This window comes from Onychostoma macrolepis, chromosome 18, assembly GCF_012432095.1.
Source record: "Onychostoma macrolepis isolate SWU-2019 chromosome 18, ASM1243209v1, whole genome shotgun sequence".
NCBI classification, from domain to species: Eukaryota; Metazoa; Chordata; class Actinopteri; order Cypriniformes; family Cyprinidae; genus Onychostoma; species Onychostoma macrolepis.
Window position 1 is genome coordinate 9,289,153 of NC_081172.1, and position 26,807 is coordinate 9,315,959.

The window sequence follows — 26,807 nt, forward strand, 5'->3', positions numbered from 1 at the left end:
GATGGCCGCCGTCAACCAATGAGCAAGCCCAAACGCAAAAAAAAAAAAAAAAAAGTATTCATAGCCAAGGTGTTTCTGTTTGGCCAAAAAGCATGGCTGCTCCTCTGAAATCTGTTAACAGAGCTTATATAGGACTGTTACAGAGACAGGTGGGATTTCTCATCATACTTGTTTCAGTGTTTTTGTGAGGTAGTAAGCATTTTATGCATGATATTAAAAATTGCTTACAGCATCTTACAACATTGTGAACTTTATACACTTTTTTTCTGAGATTCACCTATAACAGAAATATCTCATCAAACATACACATTAGAGAGAGGCTAAAAAAGATAAAGGGCTGACAAGACTAGGTGATTCAAACTCACGTAAATGATGTAACATGCAGTATACAACTCGTGATAATCTAACATTTTCTCTTTTTAGCATAGATTAATTTATTTCTCTAAGCAGGTTACTCGGTTGAAATGCTGCAGTTCCATAAATATACTCACATTAAACACAAACATTTGTGATAGACAAAAAAAATAAATAAATAAATAAAAAATAAAAAAATTGAAATGGTGCTACAAAACAAATATTCATTTACAATGTTTCCCCTAAATGCAAGAACAAAACAAATAAGGTAACATGGCCATGAAATACCTTGTCTAACCCCATTTTAACATGTTGGCTCAAAGACTGTATGCCATTAAGATTTTCAAGTTTGAGATTAGCACCCATGATACCATCAAATTATATTCACATCTAAAAAATTCAAGCCTGGAAAATCAGGTGTGGTTCCTTCCCCTCTAATGGTACTGTCATTCATGTTCCCTGTATCACACTATCATTATCAAAATATTGCACTTGGATGCATGATATGTGCTAGAAAAACAGTGAGCTGCAGCAGCTATCTCTAATATCAATCTCATGCCTTGTGGTTAGAGGTGCTCTTGGATTCTAAATGTGCGCTTCTTGTATTCACTCACAATCATAAAAGTGTATTTTGGCAGGGTATTTGTTATACTTCACCACAAAATGCATAAGTGAATATCAAAGGTTTTAACTAGGATTTACAAAGGTGGAATAACACACAAACTGTGGTTGATGGTGATTTAGGTATCAAAAGCATGTTTTATGAATCCTCTTTAGTTTGAAAATGTCCCGCTGAAATCTTTCCGTCACAACTCTGTCTGTTCAAAAAAGCTGGTATAAGGATCCATATTTCTTCTGACGGATGATCCAGAGTTGAATGTCTTTAAGCACTTGACCCAAAGACCCAGAATGATACAGTCTCATTGAATAAGTGCACCAGAGGTGTGTGGATGAACACGCCATGTGACAGTCTTTTTCTAAAATCTCTCATATTATCAGTTTTTTTCTGTACACCTCAGTATATACATTCCTAATGTGCATATTATTGCGACAATAAGACATGAGGTTGCATATTTTAAGAATACATGTATTGCGTTGGATACCTCAAGACATCTATATGAAACAGACGCTGATTGCAAAAAAAAAAAACACCAAACACCAAACCATGTGGAAATTGATGATACAGGAACAAATGATGCTTTGTGCAAAATTCTGATGTGCCTTGCCTTCATTTGGAATGTCATAAGGAATTCATTAACCCATAAGGTGAGCACTAAGGTCATGGGTGATTTTTTTCCCCCTCAAACTACACACGTCCGAGTATGTGGATGTAAGGCTGGGAGATGATTTTGAAAGGTGCACTTAATATTAAAAATGAATAGTGTTTTTACTAATACACCAGTAACTGAAAACTCCAGTTTAACATAACTAAAAATAATTTCTTTTAACCTTTAAGAGTATAAAATATGTTAAACATTGGCTGCACCAATGTCCCATAATCTTCATCTCTGAAAATGAAATAATCTGAGCTCCACCCTTAATGGCATAACCATTAACATAACCCTAAAAACCAGCATATTTCTTTGTGCTTCAGTTCATATTCTAAGTGCTTTTGCATTTGTGTGTGAGTGTGTGTGCAGGTGTTTATCTGCATTTTCCTTCAACACTCTCCAGCAGCAATCAACTCGCCCGGTCTGGCTAGTCTGTCCCTTCTGTTTTGCTCCTCCTCGTCCTCATACAAGGTGTGATGGATGCTCAGCAGCGGGTGTGAGGGGTTTCGACTAAAAGGCCCGGGCTGGCTCTCAGGCTCCGTCCCCTGGTTGAGAGGATCTTCGACCTTCGGGAAGTCTGGAGGAGGCAAGCTGGGCGATCCGCCATTCATATATGATGCTGTGGAGAGGGTGGCTGTGGAGAAGGCAGTGGTGGTGGACAGTGGAGGAGACTCTTTCTTCTCTAAGGGGACAAAAAGGTGATATTAGAATGATCAGTAATACAAATATAAACCAATACACATTGTTTTATGTCTGATATTAAAATACAAAATTTATTTAATGACAAAATAAAAATTTTTGTCTAAAGAAATAATAATAAAAAACACCAAAACTAAAATCAATTAGCCTACAAGTCAATTTATGCATCACAACATTTATCCAGTAAAAATGGATAAATTCACTTTAAGATTTGCTAAAGATTTAACAGAACATGTAAGTATTATTATTAAATTATTAGTTTTTTACCTTTTCTTGAAATAAGCTTACGTGGGTGAATTAGATGAGGTAAAGGTAATGTAAAAATAGGAAAAATATAAAAATAGGGGAAAATTGGGCAATCTATTGAATGTGAAATTGAGTACTGCAGGAATAGAGTCCTAAAACCCTAATCTTAAAAGCATTTTTGCACTTTCAGCTCCATTATCCCAAAGTCAGTGTGATTTTTGGAATGCCTGAAATAAGGCCTGCGGTTTACAAAAGCTATTTTAGCTTTTTCATGTTTTATTCTATGGCATAAAATACACCAGTAATACCACCTTGTGATTTTTTTAAGCTTTTATGTGTCTTGAAAAAGGCAAGAAGTCTAATAAGTGGGAATACTGAGACATTTGTGACCCTGGCCAGTTGCATAAACTTAGCCACCATGTTACACCATGTGTCTTAACACCTAGTTTGACCGAATATCAGTTGCCAAGGGGTAATCAGTCTTACTTTTCCAATACAAATAAGAACAATCTATCTTTTCATAAATTAGTTAAAAAAGTTATAACCAGTCTTGAAGAGAAAAAATTAGGTGACTAACTTTTTAAGACTAGTCTAAACAGTTTATGCAACCGGCCCCTGGAATCTGAGGGAGCAAAAAAATCAAAATATTGAGAAAATCACCTTTAAAGTTGTCCAAATGAAGCTCTTAGCAATGCATATTACTAATCAAAAATGAAGTTTTGATATATTTACAGCAGGAAATTTACAAAATATCTTCATGGAACATTATTTTTGGCATAAAAGAAAAATCAATAATTTTGACCCATACAATGTATTTTTGGCTATTGCTACAAATATACCGACTTAAGACTGGTTTTGTGGTCCAGGGTCACATTTAGAAGTGTGAGACATCCAGACGTCATCACACCAAACAGGAAAACTCATCTACTCACTAGTCCACTTTTACAGCCTCATTATGTTGATACTCATGCTCTTGCCATAACTATTCTAATTCAAACTTTCCAACTTAAATTAAATTTTAAATAAAGATTTGAAAGTTGTAGGACACTTAATAACACTGGTGACATTTAAGTTTATTTATAGCCTAACTTTGGCTTTTTACTTCTGGTGGCTGCATTTACAATTCAAAATTCATAAAAGTTGTATTCATTTGTCAAGATTACCTTAATGAACAAAATATGTAAGAATCATAAGCTTTTGTTGGTCACAGAGCTTGTTTTCTGCAATAATCCTAAAGAAAATTAAATAATCCTATTGGCTTTTTGTCAAGGGAAATTCCAGGTTGGCCTACAAAAATACACCATTCCTGCAACACCAATATGGTACAAAAAATATATTGTGCATCCCTAGAAACAATCCAAGCATACCAGTAAGAGAAGATGAGACATGTACAACTGTATGTGGACCCTCAATATACACATTACTGAGAGAGTGCTCAACAACAGGGGGTGGCTCAGGATTGACCGTTTCTGTTTTCGCTTTCTGGATGGTTAGCATGAAAGGATGAACATCCAGCGAGAGGTTAAGAGTGTGTTTCTTCTCTATATTATATGTTTCTGCAGCTGAAAAATAAAATTAGGAACATGATCAGTGAAGGATTTTAATGACATCTGCTATACTATTTTGGTAAACCAGGTTTTACTATACCAGTACCTTTGTTAGTAGGAGGATGTTGTGTGCTCTTGCTGTCCAGAAGTGGAGCAATAATGCTATCTGCTACATTCTTCCTTCGGACTGGTTTAGGTTTCTCTGCTTTTATGCTGTTATCCAGTCTGTTTAGAGTTAAGGGTTCCTGTATAAAAACGAAGAACTATGAGGTACATTTGACAAACACCAAGCATGCTACTCAACAAACTAAATATGAACAAGAACATCTTACCTTAAAAGGCTGTGGCAGAGGGTTAGATGTGGGGATCCACTTGATCTTCTTGCGCGGTCTTTTGATTACTAAGGGCTCTCCTCCCAATTCTCCCACACCAATCACTGAGGGGTCCATACTGGGGTCAACAGTCTGGATCCCAGAGTCTCTCATAGTTGGAGTGGCGTCGTGGTTGGATTGAGCCAACGCTGCCAGCAGCTGCCGCACAACATTATCATACATGAGGTCACTCTCGTTGGTGATAAAGTCCAGTCTGTTGAGAGACTTAATGTGGTCTCTGTTTTCATTACAGAACATGGCCAGAATGTTAATGTCACAAAACTGTGACTTCTGCCAGCGACGGCGTGTTTTAATGCCAACCTTGTGCAGCTTGTCAAAGACGAAATTTGACTTACGCACTACAAACAAATGCAGCAAGTTCACAAGGATAATGAGGTTCACAGAACACAGCAAAGAGATGTCCACTGCGGCCATAATGCGTTGGAGCTGCACGGCTGGTAGCTTGCAGTTAACATTTAGCCGCAGTTCAGGGATGCTGCTAGTGTCCGGCGGCTCGCCAAGCGCACAAGTGAACTCGTTCTGCCTCTGACGGGCGTAGTAGGTGCTCAGGTACGTTATGGGTATTGAGCTGAGGCAGATGATGGCTAAATGTCGTGCCAGATACAGCTTAGCCAGAAAGTTACTCTGCCCGCGGCGCTCAAGATACTTCTCAAACAGGTTCTGCTCGGGGCTCTTCTCCTTCTCTGCGTTCTCGATGATCTCTCGGCGCTCACGTTCCGTAATCCCCGGCCCCTTGGACTGGATCTGCTTCTCAATCTTGGGCGCTCTGCCCTCGGCTGCCCTGTGGTAGCAGTTGTCGATCTCTTGAAGGAGGAAGTTGAGTTCGGAGGTGAGCCGAGTGGAGGCCAGGAACTCCCATCCCAGAGCAGGTATGTACATGATGCCTGCAAAGGCCAGCAGAGCGTAGGGCAGAAACTTGTGCTCGAGCAGGGAAGGCCGAAGCTGGGGGTCGACGCCAGGCACTGCATCTCGAAGCTCTGTCCAGCAGTAGCCTCTGGCATACAGAGCCTGGTCGCGTGTGAAGTTGTGTGGGGTGTAGCAATATATAGACTCCTCTAAAAAAGAAGGAAAAAAATCCCACTTCACTAAATATTTAGGATTTCTAAACAACAATCAATTAGATGTCATTTGTGTTCATACTAAGAATGACACATAAAACTATAAAGTTTAAATAATATAATTATAAGAGAATGGCAAAGTTCACACCACAAATATAATGATAATGACACAAAGGAACGATAGGGTTGGAATCACTTTCAGAGCAATTTTTTTTTTCCCAGCTGATGAACAATTAAACATTGACAACTAGAATTCAAGTTGAAGCACTAAAATTACTATAATTACTATTAATAAAACCTAAAATTGAACTGAAATAAAAATTAATAGTAGTTGATTTTACAAAAATAACAAAAACATGACAAAATAACAAACAATTTAACTAAAATTAAAATGAAAACTGAAAATATAAAAATAAAAGCTAGCTAAAAATAATATAGTAAATAAATAATACTAAAATAACACTTAAATTACACTAATATACTTATTTTTATAGTTATAGTTATTATTCTTGATGTTAACAGGAGAGATTTTAAGGATATTCTCATCAAAAGATGAAAACTGCAACTAAAACTGAAAAAATGAACATTGGATATTACAACTGTCTCTATCCAGAAAAATCTGGTAATTGGTGTACCCAGCGGGGATTTGTTTCCAGTAACGTAGCTGTCATCAGGTTGGAATGGGTTTAATGCATAGTATAAGGCAGAACAGGCCAATAATGATGAATCAGAGATAAAACAAATGCTACATTTGTCTGTGCCAGTTGGACCAAGATAGACGTAATTCTGCTGCTGCTGTAACTCTTATAGAAGCCTCCACCTTATGCTGGATCTCTGTGGATTACACTCCTGCACAGAATCAATCATTTTAAGAAAGATAATATGGTCATAGGCTCTAGTTTAATAAAGCAAATATGTGTATGTTATATTTGGTGTGTCTAGATGGGAGTAAAATCTTTATGGATACAGGCTCTACTTTTTCTTTCAGTTTCAGATTGATTCAAATTATTATTATTGTAATTTATGCTAAACAGCCTCAGCCAACACAACGATGAAGGCTTGGCTTTCACTAATCCTGATTCCTGATATATAAGAAGTATTCCTATTATAGAAAAAATAATGCAGTGTATTAGCCCTCCAAATCATATGGAAAGGCAATTTAGCAGCAGTTTCAAAGGAGTTCCAACTACAACCTTTGTAAGCATAAATGTTAGTATATCTCCAACAGTCCATTCAGATTTAAGCTATACTGCATGTTTCTGCCCAGCAGGGTTCTCAATGTTCAGTCACAGCCAGTTGGTGCTGCTATGCAGTAAGACTGACTCAGCGTTTAGAGTAAACCCCCTCCTACCACCACAACCTCTCTCTCTCTCTCTCTCTCTCTTTTCTTACTTAATCACCCCACAATCTCTCTAGCAAATATCAATTAACCACTCTTTTGCTGGATAGCAGTGGACAGCAGGAATATAGAAAGTCCCATAGAGCGGTTAATAATGGCTCAACTTAATAAAACTTAAACCTGGCACTCTATCAGTAGTGCCATTCATGTTGTGTAATATTTCTGATTTAAAACTGTATGCCATGTCATCAGTTTTTCATATGTGTAAAGGGTGTTTTCTCCAAGCATGTTTACATCCACACATTTTTATAAAAAGTTTAGAATTTTGCATGAAAAAATACTAAATGGAAAAATCAAGATGATGAGATCATAAAATGTGAATATGCATATTAAAACATTTAGGCCAGTGTTATTCTAGTATAAGTAAGTGAGATTAGTTTTTATTTTTTATATTTTCTGTTTTCATTTTAATTTTAGTTTAAGTTTTAGTCATTTGTGTTGTGTATTTTGTCATTTTTATTAATTGTTTTTATCCATTTTTATGTCAGTTCTAGTTTTAGTTATTTTAGTACCATTTTAGCATCAAATAAAACAAAATGAAAATGAGAAATGTTGCTGAAATATTATAGGTATAAGTGTTCTTTATTTTTTTAATTCAGTTTTATTGAATTGTTTATGGTTTTAGTATTAGTTTAAATTTTAGTTTTAGTTAACTATAATCCTAATCTATCTGAGGTAGATAATGTTTTTAATTGGTAAGAAGTACACAAATTAATGGAAATGCACGTACCAAATAAATCCCTAGATGTGCATAAGAAAGTCAAGTGACTGAATATTTTACTCAGATTTTTGGTTACTATCACCATGTTGCTGCTCATTTGCATAAAGTTGGGCTCTCCTGTTCCTCACGTCCTCTGAAATCATCACCTCTTATGAAAAATAAATAGCATTCAAAACTCTTTCTCACTGCAAACCGTAAGGTGTTCATTTGTCCAGTTAATGCTGCATAACGCCACTAACCTGCAAAGTTCCTTGTGAAAACTAATGTGACCAGCAGTATAGGGATGATGACAGTTCCTATTGTGACGACCCGGTCAAAGGGCAACTCTAATTTGAGCTGCACCATGAGACCCGCCAGCACACCGCCCTTCTCATCCTGTGTGGAACCCGGCAGGATCAACTCCTTCAGCTTCTCACCCGCAAGCAGAGCCGTGGCCATGTCCAAGTTCTGCTCGAAGATGTTCTGCATTCGGCACCAGCAGCCCGCTCGCCACTAACCTCACAACACTCCTGATGGGACTTGAAGCTCCTCCTCCTTCTCCCAACCCGTCAGCCACTGGATTGGCTGAGGGCCTTTCCCTGCAACAATATAATGAGTTATATGTAAGAGGTGTTGACTTGAAGGATGGAAGTGGATCTTCTAAGAGTCACAAAGGAAGCTTTGTGGTCAGCCTGAGTTGATGGGTTATTGATGGCTGATCTTGTCAGAGGTAGACTGAAGAGAGGAAAATCAGAGTTGATTTGTTGCTTATATTGACAGCTGGGATGAATTTCTCATCATATCTATTCCACTTCTGCAAAAACCTGTAAATGAACAAGAGAGTTAACATATACAGATTATCAAGAAAAAGTAAAGCTACTGTAATCTGTGAAAGTAAACTGCATTTGATTCTGCATGTTCAGGCTCTATGAAAGTGCAGGTTCCTTTAATTCAGTAACCAGTTGAGTGTGCCTATCTGCAGAGTCCTTTGAGAGCGTGTACTAGTGACAAGGACAAAAAACACAATGACAGCCTATTAGAGGCTTAATCATTCAAGACAGTCCAGATTAGAGCGCAAAGATGGTACAGTACACTGTTGTTCTTTAACTCATTAGAAAGTTTTACGGCATTATTTCTGAACTACATGGAAGCTTGATATGTTGCAGAGCGTCTTTGCCCATGGTATAAAACACAGACAAGAAAATAGCTATCGTACATTTTGAAAATCAATATATCTCGCTTTGAGATCAAGAAATCAATAAGGAGCAGCTTTCTAACAAATGGAAAGAACAAAAATGGCAGGAACCCCACGTTTGTAAGTTAACTTTATTTTTGTGATGAAGTATATCAGTTTTTCAACTGAATGCACTATTGATGTTTTATGTTAATCTTTAATGTACACTAAACAATGTCTTTATCGAAAGAGCTGTGCCATAGTGGGTAATGAATTGTTCTGACATAAAAATTTGGGGTGTTTGTGATTGACTTGGTTTAAAAAATATATTAATATAGGTTTTTATTAACATATTTAATAAATGCAAAAATCTATTTAAATATCTAAATATGTTTGGATTTTTTAAAATAAATAATACATATTTAGATATTATATATATATATATATATATATATATATATCATTTATATACACAACCTGTAACATAAATGCAGGGTTAAATATCTAAATATTTCATTGGCCAAATCTAGTTGACTCCATCTGCATTTAAGTTTAAAAAAAAAAAAAGTTTTATATTTTCTTTTTCTTTTCTTTTTTTCAATTTTGTTGAAAAATCTGTAACCATGCACCTAGACTGGTTGAGTATCATTCATATGTTACATGTTACCATTTGTGGTTGACTGATATGTTTTCAATTTTTCACTCTTAAATTATTACAATTGGTGTTGCCAATCTCGAATACAATATGTGCTGATATAAAAAACTATTCTAATAAAAATTGCTTATGTTAGGCATAGGGTTAACTTGTATTTGTCACTTTGGCCTAATTAGAGACAGTTTAGATCCTCACTAGAAAAGAGACTGGAAAACTCCTTTCACAGCAGGTTTCATAAAACTCTCAAACAAGTTGACAGTGATTAGAAATGTGTCATGCAAACTTAATGTAACCGCATGCAGTAGTATCTTTTAACACAAAACATTCTTAGATGTAATCTAGCTTTATCGACGATGCTGTAACGACAGTGTCCGACATATTGACATTCTGACAGTGAATGTTTAGGAGCATTAAGGTCATGCGGTGCATATCACTTACGCTCAGTCGAGGAGCTGTCCATCACGGGATCATCTGGCTAGGATGACACATAGCGGCTTAAGACATAGATATGATCAAATATATGATACAATATACGGCATGAGTGAAAGAGAGACGGAGAGGACTGGGTTGCATTGACTCTCATCTTCATGATGTCACATACCTGTCAGATTACTCGATTATTCTGAGGAACACGCAGAGCCTGAATCCTGTGCTCAAATCATCAACACCAGGAAGGATCTCCTCACATCGTCCAACAGATCCCCCCAAAAAACAAAGGACGCGGATGTTGTGACTTGTGCTTTAGTGTTGAGCATCCCCGGCGTCTGAAGAGTTAATCTGCAGTGCGGGCGAGCCGTTTCAGCGTGTATCCGGGCACACACACCGGTTTGTTCCGCCTCTCGCCATCCCTCTCACCCTCCCCTGACAAACCTCACACACTTCTCCGGTTTACACCATCATCTCCACACAGACCTTCAAGGAGATATATAGTCGTTGCTTGTTTGCCTTACACGAGACGTTATAATATATTGCTAGCGTGCTTGTGTGGAAACGCAAGCGATACATTTGGCTTAATAACTAAAAGGCTACATTATGAAATCATAAAGATATGTATTAGATTAAACTTTCCCCCCGTGTGGTCTACTGCTGTCCTTTATTTACTGTATAATCGGTTTTGTTTTGCATTGTGCTGTATGTTGTTGTGCATTAAAAATACAGTATTTCTTGCACAAGATTCTATTCAATTCTGTTCTGTTTATCTTATGTATATTTTTTAATGTTACTACAGGGTGACTGAAATCTGTAAAGATGTTTAGGTTACAGTGCAGTAGCTTTTTTTGTCATATTATAGGCTACTTTTTATTTTAGCAAAATATACAGCTTATGTGCTAATTAATTAATTAATGAATTCACCCAAAAAATGAAAATTCTGTCATCATTTACTCACTATCACTGTCCATACAATTTAAAGTCACCAAAATATCTTCTTGAAGGTGAATAAATGATGACAGAATTTTCATTATTGGATGAACTATCCCTTTAACTGTGTTCATCTAGAAGATTCAATGTACATATATTTCATACTGTACATACACATACATATGAAGAGGTCAGATGCAAAAAGTGGCGTCTGAAATTTTCTTATAAAATTAGTATTTTTCTCAGGCTCCTACGTTTATGTTCAGTTATTTCACTTTAATGGAAAATAACCTATTCATCGCCGCTGAAGTGAAATTACTGAACCTACAGATAGAAGCCTGATAAAAATGCTCATTTTAGAAGAACACTTCAAAAGGCACTTAGAGGCTTTTGCATCTGAATTCTTCATATATACATATATTGCTGTATTTAATGTATGTAAGGCATAGACTGCACTTGGTCTAAAACATGAGCAAACATACTGAGCTGTTGGATCACTTTCTGGAATAAGTAATTCACATTTCACATCAATGATCTTTAAAATTTTATTGATCTACAATAACATCACAAGATGCATATATTTATACAAAAATAAAATCTAACAACGTAAAAATGGTTGCATGCAGCAAGGCACTGAACAGTAATATGGTCCATTAAAGTGTGTTAGAATTATTGAAAGCATCATATATTAGGTCCCCTACTCTTCCAGCTTCTGACATGTGGGTTTTCTAGATAATGCATTACAAGTGCTGTAGATTGTACATGCATGGTGTGTTCAACATTTATTTGCATATAAATTTGCTCAGCCATTCGCTCATCACATATGATTCTAATTTCAACTAGTATGGTAGGCTATATTCATGATTGTGACACAAGTTTAAGGATCTTTACAAAAGACTTTCAAAGCCAACCACACATTTTGACTTGTTGGTACGTTTTATTACTAAATTGTCATTCAGTAATATCTTTGACAGACATACACTCTAACGTTCAAAAGTCTGGGGTCGGTATGACTTAAAAATATATTTGAAAGAACTCTCATTCTCAGCAAAGCTGCATCTATTTGAGTAAAAACAGCAATATTATGAAATGTTATTACAGTTTAAAATAACAGTTTTGTATTTTAATATATTTTAAAATGTAATTTATTCCTGTGCTGACAAAGTTGAATTTTCAGCATCATTAGTCCAGTCTTCAGTGTCACGTGATCCTTCAGAAATCATTCTAATATTCTGATTTGCTGCTCAAGAAACATTTCTTATTATTATCAATGTTGCAAACAGTTGTGCTGCTTAATATTTTTTGTATAATATATTGAAAGTCTTTGTTTCACTTTTGATCAATTTCGTGCATCTTTGCTAAATAACAGTATTATTTTCTTTAAAAAAAAAAAAAAAAAAATATATATATATATATATATATATATATATATATGTATATCTTAGCCCCAAAATTTTGAACGGTAGTGTACTGTTCATTAATATGACAGGTCAGCTGACAACTATGACAGAAGTTTCATAATGATTCTTTTCCAACTGACATTATCATACTCCTTATTTGTACCTTCACTTTCTTTCTCTCTGTTTTTTCCTTCTGATGGCTGTATCTTTGGTCACTGGGCCATTTGGACCACCACTGCTTTCCATGCCTTCTCTCTGTCAAAATCCCTTAGTGTGCCATTTAACGTTTGTTGCTGTAAGAAAAGAATGAGATGGTAGAAACGAAAAGACCCAATAGTCACCGTGAGGTCTTCCTTTGCTAATCCCAACATCCTCCATGTGCGTTGTGATGAAATCACAGAGGCGGAATAACTGCCATTCCACTGTGACTGTCTTTCATGCTACATTTGGCACTGTACAGTACAGTTTTTTTATTTATTAGTCTCTCATGGCTAACATCTTGTGCACAGTCATACAAAACACAGTACAACACACTTTCTGTACTCTTAAATTGACTTGTCAGTCATTTCATAGGGTGTAGGCTTGTGTTTTTACCTCAGAGTGTTTTTTGTGTAGTGTGTCCCATTCAGTGCGCAGCTGGCTCTTGTAGGAAGCACACTTTACTATGGTGGCTAATGTTAATACCGCCTGCACCAGCAGCAGCCCCATCAGGACAAGCAGCAGTATGTCATACGACTGCTGCACGCACAACATACATTCACAAAATTAATACGTTTTGAACATCCTTCAAGATGGGTTAAAAGGTACAAATGTGGGGATAGTTCACCTAAAAATGAAAAATGTCGTTCAAAACATGTATGAAGTTATTTTTGTTCTTTTGGAAGTGATTCAGTAGTGTTGCAATTGTTAACTAAAAAATTAAAATTAATAAAAAATGTAATGAAAATTAGAAATGTTGCCTTGGCAACTAACTAAAATAAAGTACTATAAAGTATTAAAATTGCTAAAATAAATTAAGGCTAAATAGAATTATTTAAAAAATAAAAATGACAAGCACGTACCAACATTACTAAAACTTTGAAAAAAAAAGCTAATTAAAAACTCAACACAAATTCAATTCATGCACCTCACAATGACTACAAAAAAGATAAAACAATATTATGAAACCATACAATAGCTTTAATTATGAAACAAATACAATTTCAGCTGCAAAGCAGATCCAAAAAGACAATATAGTCATTATTCAGCTCAGTATAGTTTTATATGCTATTATTGTATTTATTAATATTTTGAATTAACTTTTTTTTCTGTTTTTTTTTTTCTATATAGCTTGAATTAGTTTTTATTTCAGTAGGCCTAATTTCTGTACTTCAACATATTTATCAAATATTTCAATTTCTAACATTTAATTTAAGCTTCAATATCTAACTTTTCGTTTCAGTTTTTTAAGTTTAAGTTTTTCATTACTATTAATATTTTAGTTCAGCTTTATGTAAATGTCTGAAAGTGTTTTTTAATAGTTTTAGTTTTGGTTAACAATAACAACACCGCATGAGGATGAGAAAATTCTCATTTTTGGGTGTGCGATCCCTTTAAGGGGTCAAAAAAGGTCAAAATCTGACATATTGGAACTAATTTGATTTGATTAGTGTGGTGTGGTGCACAGAAACGACTCACCTTTGCTAATGGCACTTCATGCAGAAAGATCTCAATAAAATTAATCACGCTGTTGGACAAAAATCCAGAAGCTGAGAAAAGCAGTGGTGAGGTCACACTACTTATAGCAATCAGCATTTCCACCTACAGCAGTAGAATCGAGAGGCGGAAAGAAAGAGAAAAAAAGGCGAGAGACAGTTTTTAGAGAGAATCACTCTGTAGAGAAGGCAGGCAGACAGCTAAATGAATGAGAATGCTGAATGTGCTCTAGGGATGTTCGATTGCACTACTTTATTGCTGGAGAGACCCTGATGGTGACTCACCAGACTCTTGCTGGGATATTCTGCCACCACATGGCTGGCAATGGCACTGGGGAAACACTGCAGAGAAATAACACACACAAACAATGATAGTTAATCACTCTGAATAACTTGCAATCTGAATTGGACCGATATAATAAACTGAACTCACAGCTACCAGAATCCAGAAGAAAGTGACAGAAAGATATGGCTCTGGGAGGAGAGCACCCAAATTCAGAGCAATAATTCCTCCAAATACAGCGGAGATGCCCACTATAACCTCAATTACCTGCACCAGAGAAAGAGCGGTACAGCTACATTGAAAATTGTGCTGATATACAGTGCATACACACACATACACACAATCTCATTTGTAGGCAACTCACGGCGTAAGCCTTGAGAAGACGAGAGGGGAACGAAGCTGGGGTCACAACCACAGGGCCATCAGACACTGGCTAGAGGAATGAGATGGATGATAGCAATGAGGAAGAGAAAAAGAGCAGAGAGACATGAGCACAGGGGAAAGCATATAAAATGTAAATCATATAAGCTAGAGACAAATACATTTAGTCATAGATATATCACACGGTGATAAAATCCTCCTGGCTGGGACTCAGCATAAAAGGATTTTGCAAATTGAAATAAATTTGAAATAAACTAAAATATAAATAGATAGAAAACTAAAAATTACAATTAGAATTTGTCCTAGGCAGCTAACTGAATTAAATAAATGTATGTACTGAAATTATTGAAATTAAAATGAAAATAATAAATTAAAGCTATAAAAATTGACAAGCATATTTTGCATTATTAAGATTTTTTAAATTTCATTTTACTACATGTCTCATGCAGAGTCACTTGTTAAAAAACGGCAAGATAATACAGGCAAAAATGTACAAATTAAATGACAAATCTCAATTTCCACCAAACACTCAAAATTCATTATGAAAGATCTAAGACAATTATTTGTTAAAATATATATTTATTTCCTGATTGATTACACAATTTGTGTGAACACATGCCAAAACAATTGTAATATTGCAAGCAGTCTACACACATAAATGGTACGTTAGATATTCTCTCACACACACACCTTTGCATGACTGCAGCAGTCGTCCACTGAGCGTGCTGACAGGATAACAGTACTGGCCGTGAGCACTTCCAGCACAATAAGCAGGAGCAGGTTAAAGTTAATCTTTAAGGTGACAGACAGGAGTAACTGTTTTAATAGTATAAATGTTTTACATGCACATTATAGCTTAGTGTCCGAGCATTGTAACAAGTGTAAGCATGCAGTGTATTTACTTAGAAATGACCAAATTAGATAAATCAGATACTTTCAAATATTATATGCTTTTCTATTGTCATATTATATAATACACTAGACTAGACTATTTAATTTTGATGTTACTATATGAAGGACATTTTTAGGACCACTGACAAACATTTTAGGGTATTAGAGTTGTGATGTTCTCACATTGATGGCTGAGGGACTAATGGCGAGTTTACATCCGAACCACACCAGACACGTCGTTGTCACAGCAAAGGATGACACATAGACCATTTGAAAGTCTGAAACCTGTAAACATAATGTAGGTTATGTATTTGTAAAAAAGTAGCTTTTTACTTTTTTTACTTTAGCTTTTTAAAAGCTAGTTTATTTGAAAACAGTTGAGCCACTGAGCTATAGTTAAGCACCACCAGTTTTAGTTAGATACTCTCCATGATTGAACTGCTAGACACAGTTGATTTCTCTGTATTTATTGAAAAATATCCTTTCACTTACTGCAACTTGTCTGTTCTTGGCAATAGCGAAGCTCACCACTGCAGCTGGTATACTCTACAAACCAGAAGCAAAACATATATATGAGTGTGAAACTGACCAGTGGCCTCATCCATGAGCATATGAGTCCTTCAGGACAAACACTCACCGATCCAGCAGTACAACGCAGGTAATCCATTGCACCTGGAAACACGTTACCCATGTAGAGGGAGAAAGTTGATGCTATCAGCAAGCTGCTCTGGGGGTCAAATACAGATGAACACACTCAGACCCACAGAAAATCAGTGTGTTGAATGAATATTTGACTCAAAAATGAAAACTGACTCACCCCTCAGGCCATCCAAGATGTAGATTAATTTCTTCATCAGAACAGATTTTGACAAATGTAGCATTACATCTCTTGCTCACCAATGGATCCTCTGGAGTGAATGGGTGCCGTCAGAATGAGAGATCAGAACATCAAAATAATCCACAAGTAATCCATCAATTAACGTTTTATGAAGTAAAAAGCTGCATGCAAGAAACAAATAAGCAAATAAATTAAGGTGGTGTTTTTTATTTAATGTTTTATTTGTTAGGGACAGATACAATAAACATAGATGAAACTGAAATAACAGTCATCCCATGCATGTACCATAGTGCTTGTAGCCAAAGCTAATTTGCGACACTAACTTGAACTTAACTTGAAACTGTCGCTTCTGGCCGAAATACCAATCCATAATAACACTTCCTCCAGTGAAAAAGTTAATCTCCTGTTGTACTCTCACATCAAAATGGACTGTTTTGGACTGTTTTCACTCATAAATGTGCTTGATCTGTGCATATTTCTCTGCTGATTTTCAATATTATAGACAAAGGACTCTTAGGATTTTAGCCATAAGCAACCGTTTGAAGTTAAAAACATGCATTTGTTTCTTACAAACATGCAGCTTTACACATCACAAGACATTAATTGATGGACTGCAGTCATGTGGAATACTTGTGATTATTATGATGTTTTTATCAACTGTTTGAACTCTCATTATGACGGAACCCATTCACTGCAGAGGATCCATTGGTGAGCAAATAATGCAATGCTAAATTTAACTAAACCTGTTCTGATAAAGAAACAAACTCCTCTACATCTTGGATGGCCTGAGAGTGAGTACATTTTTAGCAAATTTTCATTTTTGGCTGAACTAGTCTTTTAAATCTCTTAGCTACAGGAGTGAAAATCTGCTGAGCCAAAGCTCTTACCCCTATAACGACGCTGTAAAGCCAGACTCTGTAGCTAAAGCAGGGATGTAATGGCCCAGGCTGATCCAACTGCAGGTCACTGGCCCTGACATCCACCGTGTAGCTGTCTCTCTCCAACCTCTCCCGCTCCAGATGCCGACTCAGCGTTCCTACCCCACTGTTTCGCTCCAGGGTGGACATCTGGGCATAGCTGAACACTTCCTGAGCTGATGCCTCCTCTCGTTGCATCCTGATATCCATGACCCCTAGAGATCCGATCCATATAAATCACATATATTGACTAGGTGAGAAAAAAAATGCACCGAATGCAAACATTTAGAGAAGGAGGTAAAGAATATGGCTTATGCGCTATTGATAGATTGCCATATGATCCTTTTAATGATACTTAAACTTACCTCAGTTCCCCAAGGCCTGTAAATGGAATGCAACACATTATGCCTGTTACTTTTTTCAGAGCATTTGAAGGTCATTCAATCATAAACATATCTTTTTGTATTTCCAGGGAATGCATGAACTGATAAAATGTACTTTGAATGCTTGGATAAAAGCACCTGCCAAATGCATCACTGTAAATCTAACAGTGTTAAAATATGTTAATAATTTAGCACTGTTAAGTAGCAAATTTTTTATACAGTATATTGTGTTGTGCTTAACAGTATCGGTCAGAAATTTTAATATCATACATAGTCTTAACAGTTTTACTAAAACGAATTAATGATAACAACATGTTTACACTCTCCCCAATATTTTGCTAACATAAAAAGTGCCAGACTGAAGATTTACATTTAGTGTCTTGCTTCATTTAATACATTTACATAAAAATGTCCTTATTTAGGCACAGCTGAGAAAACATATGGACCATAAAACAATGGCTTTACAGTGACATAACCACAACCTGCTGCTGTGTTTTACACTCAAGCTTTTGAAAAATGCCTTTTTGTTTTTTACAATTTAGAAAGAGCAGGGTCTTGAAGGTGCTTAAAGAACACGAAAGTGTGCTAAAAACACCATTTTCTTCTTTGCACTGATAAAATCATCATACAAGACCTATGAGCTCCCAGTGCTACATTTCACTAATAACTACTAATATCTCAGTTTCCATGGGGAAAAAAGTATATTTTTGGTCAACAATAAAGAAATAAAGCGCAATCAAACTGCTCCCTCTTGAAAACCCACACGCACAATGAATATAAAGCACTTTCACTGTATTACGTAAACAGCCACGGGAACACAGCAATAAAGAGGATGCAGTGCGGGGATAATGCATGAAGGCAATGATTCATAAAAAAGTTTGAAACACACCAACCCCTCCCTCAACCTCTTCTCCTCAACTTCATTCTGAGCCTCACTTCCTTTCCTCTGTTCATTCATCTTATCTCTCCAGCCCTCTTTATCTTAATCTCTGCTTCCCACTCACCTGCCTCCAGCTTCGAGACACCGTTTATTTCAGCTTGGCCCACCTGTTCCCCTGTTCCTGAGGAAGTCTAAGGTTTTAGTTGTACTTTATCTTTGGCTTCTTCCTCTTGTTCCTCTGCTCTCTCTCTCTCTCTCTCTGTCCCCTCCACTCCAAGTCAATAAAAAACTTTTGGAACGCTTCAAAGCCTGGAACAGAAAGTTGAGAGTGTTGCCCTGCCAGCCAGTTTTAGCCAGTGAATGCAAATGGAGCGGAGAGATGGGGCTCAGATCAGGGGCTGCTGAGACCAGAGCCTCTTACTGCTCTGTTCAACTCAATGAGAGAACTCACACATAAATCAACACCCCCTCGCTGCCATACACACACAAAACACACACACAAAGAATGCACGCAACCTAGAATGAGTTTTCCCATGTACATATAAACAGGCACCCACAAATGTTTCTTTTCTTCATGCATGTGATTACATTCCAACCAAAGTTTGGAATAATTAAGAATTTTTGTGTGTGTGTGTGTGTGTGTGTGTGTGTGTTTTTGAAAGAAGTTTCTTATGCTCAGCAAGGCTGCATTTATTTTCAGAAATAAGTAATATTGTGAAATATTATTACAATCTAAAATAACTGTTTTTATTTTTAAGATATTTTCAAATTAAATTTATTTCTGTGTTGGCAAAGCTGAATTTTCAGCAGCTTTTGTCTTCAGTGTAACACGATTCAACAAATCATTCTAATATGCTGATTTGGTACTCACAAAAATGTCTTAATATTATTATCAATGCTGAAAACAGTTATGCTGCTTAATGTTTTTGTAAAAACCATGATACATTTTTCAGGATTATTTGATGAAACAGACATTTCAAAAGAACAGCATTTATTTGAAACAGAAAACTTTTTTTTTGATCAATTCAAAACTTTTATTCAAAATGCTGAATAAAAGTATTAATCACACTTACCCAAAACATTTGAATAGTAGTGTATTACAGTTTACACAGAAATATTAAGCAGTAAAACTGTTTTCAGCATTGATAATAATAATAAATGTTACCAAATCAGCATATTAGAATGATTTCTGAAAAATCATGTTACACTGAAGACTGAAGTAATGACTGCTGAAAATTCAGCTTTGGCATCACAAGAATAAAGTCATTTTAAAATGTATTAAAATAGAAATTGTAATAATATCTCACATTATTACTGTATTTAGTGTACTTGTTATCAAATAAATGAAGCTTTGATAAGCGTAAGAGACTTATTCAACTATCAAAACTATCAAAAAGTTTTAAACTGATAGCGTATATGTCAACAAACAAGATACACACACAGTTCTGGTTGCATAACAAGTTCAAAGCTGCGCAGTCCTGCACTTCGCTCTTGACTCCTCCCACCTGGGCCTCCGTTTTACTGGGGTGGAAAAAACAAACCAGAGATTTGGGACATCCCGCAGGGCTTCTGAAGTTTGTAACTAGTGGGTTCATAAACAGGGTCTTTAATCCTAGCACATTTCAGAAGATTCAAGCACTTTATCACACACATCTTTGAAGTGACTGAATCCAATCTATTTCCTATCAGAATCATAAATGCAGCTGTGTGGATTACCATATTTTGGCCTATAGGTACAAAAGAGATAAATAAAAGAGGCGAGTGAGTGTATGTGTAAAAATGCTCACGGCCGTATTCGTCCACATCAATGCTATTGTTCAAAAGTGTCCTTGAACAGCGGTATCCATGGATACCTTTTAAACAGCCCCCTTCCACTGGCTGGCCACCACACTTCACTGCCCTCTGAATATGCTCCACACAAAGATCACACGCTCATGTGGACACGTACACACACTCGAGGCATGCCAAGCCACTGAAATCCCTGCAGATGCATTATTAATTCACTATAACTCAGCTGCCTTTCAATAGTCATTTTAGGGGTTTATGAGGCAAAGAGAAAAAGTCTAAAGTTTGTGAGCTGTAGCAAAGAAAAACTTAAATGTTTCTTTTTATTTTCACCTAAATCATGAAGAAAATCTCTTTATAGGGTACTGATGGGAAAGATCACACACCATAAATGCCCAGTGGTCCTGTCAAACTAGTTCTTCTGGCTATCCTGAAACATACAGTATCTCGCAAAAGTGAGTACACCCCTAACATTTTAACAATCATCTTCCCAAGGGACAATACTATAGAAATGAAACTTGGATATATTTTAGAGTAGTCACTGTGCAGCTTGTATAGCAGTATAGATTTACTGTCCTTTGAAAATAACTCAACATACAGCCATTATTGTCAAAATAGCTGGCAACAAAAGTGAGTACACTCTAAGTGATAACAGCTATACATTGTTTAACCATGCAAAGCCACGTGTCCTATTCATCATGTTCATGTTTTTGTCTGCTTGGCAGGACCATACAAATTTGTGTATCTTGTTTTAGAGCAGTAATAAGTTGGTGCTTTGAGTACAATTCTCTCATACTGACCTCTGGATGTTCAATATGGCAAATAACTCTGAGGATTTGAGAATTAGAATTGTTGCTCTCCACAAAGATGGCCGAGGCTATAAGAAGTTCGGTAACACCCTGGAACTGAGTTACAGTACAGTGGCCAGTGTCGTACAGAGGCTTTCTAAGACGGGTTCCACTCGGAACAGGCCTCGCAAGGGTCAATCAAAGAAGTTAGGTCTTTGTGCTGTGCGTCAGGTGCAGAAGCTGGCTTCAAAAAACAGACGCATGAGTGCTGCCAGCATTGCTTTAGAGGTTGCAGAAGTGGAAGGTCAGCTTGTCAGTGCTCAGACCATACGCCGCACACTGCAACAAATCGGTTTGCATGGCCGTCGTCCCAGAAGGAAGCCTCTTCTGAAGCTGGCTCACAAGAAAGCCCACAGTTTGCTGAAGACAACCTGCCCAAGAGCATGAATTACTGGAACCATGTCCTGTGGTCTGATGAGTCTAAGATAAACTTGTTTGGCTCAGATGGTGTCCAGCATGTGTGGCGATGCCCTGGTGAGGAGTACCAAGAAAATTGTGTCTTGCCTACAGTCAAGGCACCATTGGGCTAGGCGGGGCTGAAGCCCCGGGGCCTGAGCAAGGAGGGGGCCCGTAATTGCGCCCCCCACTTATTAGTGCTGTTATTTAGTTGAGCTTTTCCGTAAATTCCATGCATTACCATTTAAGATTGAAGCGTAAAGTCTGAATTTGGTTTACCAATCAAATGCATTTATTCTATATTTGACTTTTTTGAACTATATGTGCACATATCTATCAGGTGGTCGCTGCCCAGTATTTCTCCATTCACCGCCACTCTTCACTGCGTTCTGGACTGGAGTAATATGGAAATAAGTAAAAATGTCAGCAATTCTGAGAGAGTGGGGCTCAAAAAATGAAAAACTCCAAAATACGAAGAACAGAAAAAAAAAACACAAGTTAGTCAGTAAAATCCCCAGCTATTGGGTTATTTTACTAAAGCTAATGATGTAGTGGAAGTTGTTGGAACAGCGAGTGGACCGCACACAGCAGTCCACTTTTTATTCTGCGCAGAGCAGAAAAAAACAGTAAGCGTCATCGTCCACACAGATTTTAGGTTAGTTTGATTATTAACTGGACGTACAGTATAATGGTTTTGTGTTTGAACAAACTCTATATAGGCTATTCATTTAAGGGTTAGGAGATAATCAATCTTTTTGCGCATCAAGATGTAGGCTAAACTTATCATTTAAACGCGTTTTAAGCAGGTATTAAAGCAAATGGTTTAAACTGTTAATGAACATTAAGCAGTGGGGCAGAAGTTATTCTGGTAAATGCGTGCATTAAGACGGTTTCAGTCTGATTTCGCGCGGCGCGCATCTGCTCGTATTGCGACTGAATAAACTTTTCGCTCCTTGTTGTGCTTAAACGTTCAAATACACCGCTGTGTGTCAAAAATTCTCGTCTTTGCGAGGATCCTCGTAAACACAGTTATTTTTGTCTTAAATGAACGTTAATATTTAAAGATAAAGCATGTGTAGTGTTATATCTGCGATCCTGGATATGATGAGATATTAAAAGGATAGTTCACCCAAAAATGAAGATACTGTCATACTTAAACTCAAGTTGTTCTAAACCTCTATGAATTTCTTTGTTTTCCTCAACATAAAAGAAGATACTTTGAAGAATCATCGCAACCGGTTTCTGGTCCCCATTGACTCCAATAGAGTATTTTTTTTTTCATACTATGGAAGTCATGGGGCCCAGCAACTGTCTGATTACCAGTATTGTTCCAAATATATTATTTTGCATTCAACAGCAGAAGGAAACTCATACAGGTTTAGAACAACAACAGAATTTTCATTTTTTGGGTGAACTATTCCTCTAAAGTAGCCTAATATAGCTGCTGTTGCCATTTGTGTCAATAATGTAAATCAAACATCAGAAAGAAAATCTCTCACTGTCCTTGACTGAATCACTTTTGTAAAATAAATAAGAATGAATGTATATTGAATACAGTGGACACCATTCAGTCTATTTGTACATTTTTTTAATACATCATAATATTATTCAGTGCTTTAAGTATTTCAAGTAGGTCGATTTCTTATGATCTTTGTTCTGTTGTAGCCTAATTTGTGACTGTTTACTTGTCTTCTTCAGTAAGCTTATGTTTACTTAGACTAGTATTATCAGTTGTGATATTGAAATTGATAACAAAAATTATCAAATTTCAGTGCATCAAGAATATATGTGACCCTGGACCACAAAACCAGTCTTAAGTGTAAATTTTTCGAAATTGAGATTTATAAATCATCTGAAATTGATGTATGGTTTGTTAGGATCGGACAATATTTGGCCGAGATACAACTATTTGAAAATCTGGAATCTGAGGGTGCAAAAGAAATCAAAATATTGAGAAAATCGCCTTTAAAGTTGTCCAAATGAAGTTCTTAGCAATGCATATTACTAATCAAAAATGAAGTTTTTATACATTTACGGTAAGAAATTTACAAAATATCTTCATGGAACATGATCTTTACTTAATATCCTAATGATTTTCGGCATAAATGTTTTTTTTTTTATAATTTTGACCCATACAATGTATTTTTGGCTATTGCTACAAATATACCGACTTAAGCGACTTAAGTCTGGTTTTGTGGTCTAAGGGTCACATTCGCATATACTGTAGTTAAAGCTTTAAATAGGATTTTTATCCCATATATATATATAACTATATATATATATATATATATCATTATTGTGATGGGGTCGCCCTGCAGTAAGTGCCCCGGGGCCCAGTGCAGTCTTAATGTGGCCCTGGTGGTAGCATAATGGTCTGGTGTTGCATGAGTGCTGCTGGTACTGGGGAGCTGTCCTTCATTGAGGGAAACATGGATTCCAACATGTACTGTGACATTCTGATGCTGAACATAATGCCCTCCCATCAGAAACTGGGCCGAACGGCAGTTTTCCAACATGATAACGACCCCAAACACACCCCCAAAATAACTGCCTTGCTGATGAAGCTGAAGGTGAAGGTGATGGAGTGGCCAAGTACATCTCCAGACCCTATTAAGCACCTGTGGATCATCCTCAAGCTGAAGGTGGAGAAGCAGTTGCGTGATGTCATTATGCAGGAGTGGAAGAGGATGCCAGCAACAACCTGCGCAGCTCTGGTGAACTCCATGCCCAGGAGGATTAAGGCAGTGCTAGATAACAATGGTGCCCCTACAAAATATTGACACTTTGGACACCGTTTTGACACCGTCATGTTCACTTAGGGTGTACTCATTTTTGTTGCCAGTTATTTAGACAATAATGGCTATATGTTGAGTTATTTTTATAGGACAATAAATTTGTACTGCTACACAAGCTGCACATTGACTACTCTAAAATATATCCAAGTTTCATATCTATAGTATTGTCCCTTGAGAAGATATACTAAAATGGTTGCTGAAATGTGAGGGGTCACTTTTGTGAGATACTGTACATTCATTGTGGGATTTTGGGATATGCATTTAAAGACATAAACTAAAGGTCAATAAATGTTGCTTTAAAAAATAAAATCTGGTACTGCATGCTAAAAGAACCACACATATAAAAAGTTTCAGCCTGATTCACTTCACAGGAATGAATTGCACTTTAAAAATATTTAAAATCAAGTACACTCACATGAGATGAAGATTGCTGTTGTCATTTGCCTAATAAAATATCTTTAATGTATACAGAGCGACACTTACTGTCTGGTGCTGCCATAATATCACATGATAAATCGAAAATTGCTGCCTTCACGCCATCCCGTAATTACCGTAATTCCGAGATGACAACACGTGACCTTCAAGTCGGTACTGTTCACGTCCTCGGACTGGGGATTGCCCGTTTCTATAGCGACAGTCAACAAAATGAACAAGTGACCCCGTAAAAATTACTGGCTGCTGTAAAACATAACATTACATGTGTATGCTACTGCTAAACATTGCAGAACACAGAAACCGTGTCAGGTAAAAAATAATTACAAATGTTTGTTATTATTAATGACGGCGATAAATATTGCTAACCTAAACAAACAACAACAAAATAACAGTATGAACACTTACATAATGTTTTTATATTATAGTAAGTTACATTATAGTATCTATATATGTATCTATTTTCCCCTTTTTTAGAGTAACAGCTTTCTTTGAACGCCCGCCATTTTTCTCTATTTCCGCGTGAGGTGCAGCGGTCACGTGGTACAAGCCGAGAACTCCCAGACGTGAAAGCTTTTTACAAGTTGGTATCTTGGTTATTACCAGTGTTGGGCACGTTACTTTAAAAAAGTAATTAGTTATAGTTACTAGTTACTTCTCACAAATAGTAACTGAGTTAGTAACTGAGTTACATCATTATAAAAGTAACTAATTCCCAGGGAAAGTAACTATTGCGTTACTTTTTATAAAAATGTTCAAATGTCAAATAACTTTGGATGCCCCCAATATTAAATATGTTAAATTAATGAAATGGACACCAAAAAGAATAAATTATTATTATAAAACATTCTACATTAATCTACACTATTTATCTACTGACACTTAGTACCAGTCAGTCAAGCATTATAATATAATATTATGATAATTTAATATTATATGATGATAGAACTTTAGTAATTAGAATAACCAAGTGAAGGCATATTTGTCATCAATATAAAACGCCCTAAGGACCAATGAGCTGCTGGGTTCATGAATATTAATCATGTTGTCTGCGTTCGCTCGAATTAATTTGCTGAAATCAAAACAAGGACGATAATAGGTGAGCGCCAGCCAATGAAATTGTCGTTTGCGCATTAGTTCCGCCCACTACCAGAGAAACCGGCAGTTCTTAAAAGCTGAAGAATTCCAAAGGAACTCCGATATTTTGACAAGAAAATGCAACAAAGAATATAGTTTACATGTAGCGCGTCAATTCTGCATGTTATGAAAGACTCTCTTGCTCTGTATCTTTCTTTGCGTGCGTGTATGTGAGAGAAAGCGACGGTGAGTTGTGCGCTTCACACTAGAGTTTATGGTACGTCAAATACAGCTACACTGCGCATCCATTCAGATGAACTGAAAAATTAAATTCTAATAATATAATATAGTAACGCCACATTTTATTGTCAGTAACGGTAACGGCGTTGTAACGGAGGAAACAGTAATTCGTTTGATTACTCGTTACTGAAAAAAATAACGCTGTTAGTAACGCCGTTTATTTATAACGCCGTTATTCCCATCACTGGTTATTACTATGTGTGGCGTGAACGCAACTTTTCTCACTCAATCGCCATTTTGGACCGGTTCTTTTCAGTGAACCGGTTGAACTAATTCGGGCTGAATCGTTTGACAGTTCGCGTCCAGAGTCAGCAGAGATGATTGCTTTCTAAGAACCGCATCGAACACGAATCGAAGTAGTTGGATTCACTGCTTCCCGAATCTTCGAAACAATCACACCATCATTTCCGCATATTTTAAAACAAGTTCCTAAAATACTGATTGTAAAAGTGCTATTACAAATTTGTTGGTAGAAGTGTCACAAATTAATAAAGACTACATTAATATTTGGCATTTAATGATATTTTAAACATAATATTTTGCAGATTACCTACATTTGAAACTCTTGTGCAGCTGTTTGTAGAACATCTCTGAACATATTGCTGTTTTTGATGCATTTAAAGAGTTTTAACCAGTCTTCAGTTTTCAATCGT

General features: G+C 36.5%; 2 protein-coding genes and 1 long non-coding RNA gene across 6 annotated transcripts in view; 1 reads left to right on the forward strand and 2 right to left on the reverse strand.

Annotated features, from left to right (window-relative positions):
- panx2 (pannexin 2) lies at window positions 1-10,406 on the reverse strand. 3 transcript variants are annotated; one of them, XM_058750656.1, is made up of 7 exons: window positions 10,097-10,406; window positions 9,934-9,970; window positions 7,927-8,265; window positions 4,450-5,564; window positions 4,224-4,362; window positions 3,938-4,132; window positions 1-2,307 (listed from the first exon to the last, which is right to left on the reverse strand). In XM_058750656.1, the coding sequence occupies exons 3-7, from the start codon at window positions 8,153-8,155 to the stop codon at window positions 2,015-2,017; spliced, it is 1,971 nt and encodes a 656-aa protein (XP_058606639.1). In that variant the 5' UTR covers window positions 8,156-8,265; window positions 9,934-9,970; window positions 10,097-10,406; the 3' UTR covers window positions 1-2,014. The 3 variants fall into 3 exon arrangements, with proteins under 3 accessions (XP_058606639.1, XP_058606637.1, XP_058606638.1); XM_058750654.1 differs by having other exon boundaries at window positions 7,927-8,490; XM_058750655.1 differs by having other exon boundaries at window positions 7,927-8,490; window positions 9,934-9,989.
- Window positions 8,215-25,304, reverse strand: mlc1 (modulator of VRAC current 1). 2 transcript variants are annotated; one of them, XM_058750659.1, is made up of 14 exons: window positions 25,186-25,304; window positions 24,829-24,970; window positions 17,229-17,473; window positions 16,141-16,230; window positions 15,996-16,049; window positions 15,687-15,788; window positions 15,303-15,404; window positions 14,596-14,664; window positions 14,382-14,498; window positions 14,234-14,290; window positions 13,932-14,054; window positions 12,849-12,992; window positions 12,418-12,547; window positions 8,215-8,265 (listed from the first exon to the last, which is right to left on the reverse strand). In XM_058750659.1, exons 2-13 carry the CDS (start codon window positions 24,842-24,844, stop codon window positions 12,467-12,469), a joined length of 1,200 nt encoding a protein of 399 aa, XP_058606642.1. In that variant the 5' UTR covers window positions 24,845-24,970; window positions 25,186-25,304; the 3' UTR covers window positions 8,215-8,265; window positions 12,418-12,466. The 2 variants fall into 2 exon arrangements, with proteins under 2 accessions (XP_058606642.1, XP_058606641.1); XM_058750658.1 differs by lacking the exon at window positions 8,215-8,265 and having other exon boundaries at window positions 11,401-12,547.
- Window positions 24,987-26,807, forward strand: part of LOC131523980 (uncharacterized) — a 3,542-nt gene continuing 1,721 nt past the window's right edge. The window contains exons 1-2 of the long non-coding RNA XR_009266895.1: window positions 24,987-25,089; window positions 25,255-25,360. This is a non-coding gene — a long non-coding RNA (uncharacterized LOC131523980). The remainder of the gene's footprint in view (window positions 25,090-25,254; window positions 25,361-26,807) is intronic.

Coding starts and splice junctions, on each gene's coding strand:
- panx2 (XM_058750656.1), bottom strand. CDS start 8,155: ATGCAGAACATCTTCGAGCAGAACTTGGACATGGCCACGGCTCTGCTT. Junction 5,565..7,926: donor TTTCACAAGGAACTTTGCAG/GTTAGTGGCGTT, acceptor CTTCTTTTTTAG/AGGAGTCTATATATTGCTAC. Junction 2,308..3,937: donor TGTCTCATCTTCTCTTACTG/GTATGCTTGGAT, acceptor TTGTCCCCTTAG/AGAAGAAAGAGTCTCCTCCA.
- mlc1 (XM_058750659.1), bottom strand. Junction 14,291..14,381: donor TCTTCTGGATTCTGGTAGCT/GTGAGTTCAGTT, acceptor ATTTCTCTGCAG/TGTTTCCCCAGTGCCATTGC. Junction 14,055..14,233: donor AATATCCCAGCAAGAGTCTG/GTGAGTCACCAT, acceptor CTACTGCTGTAG/GTGGAAATGCTGATTGCTAT.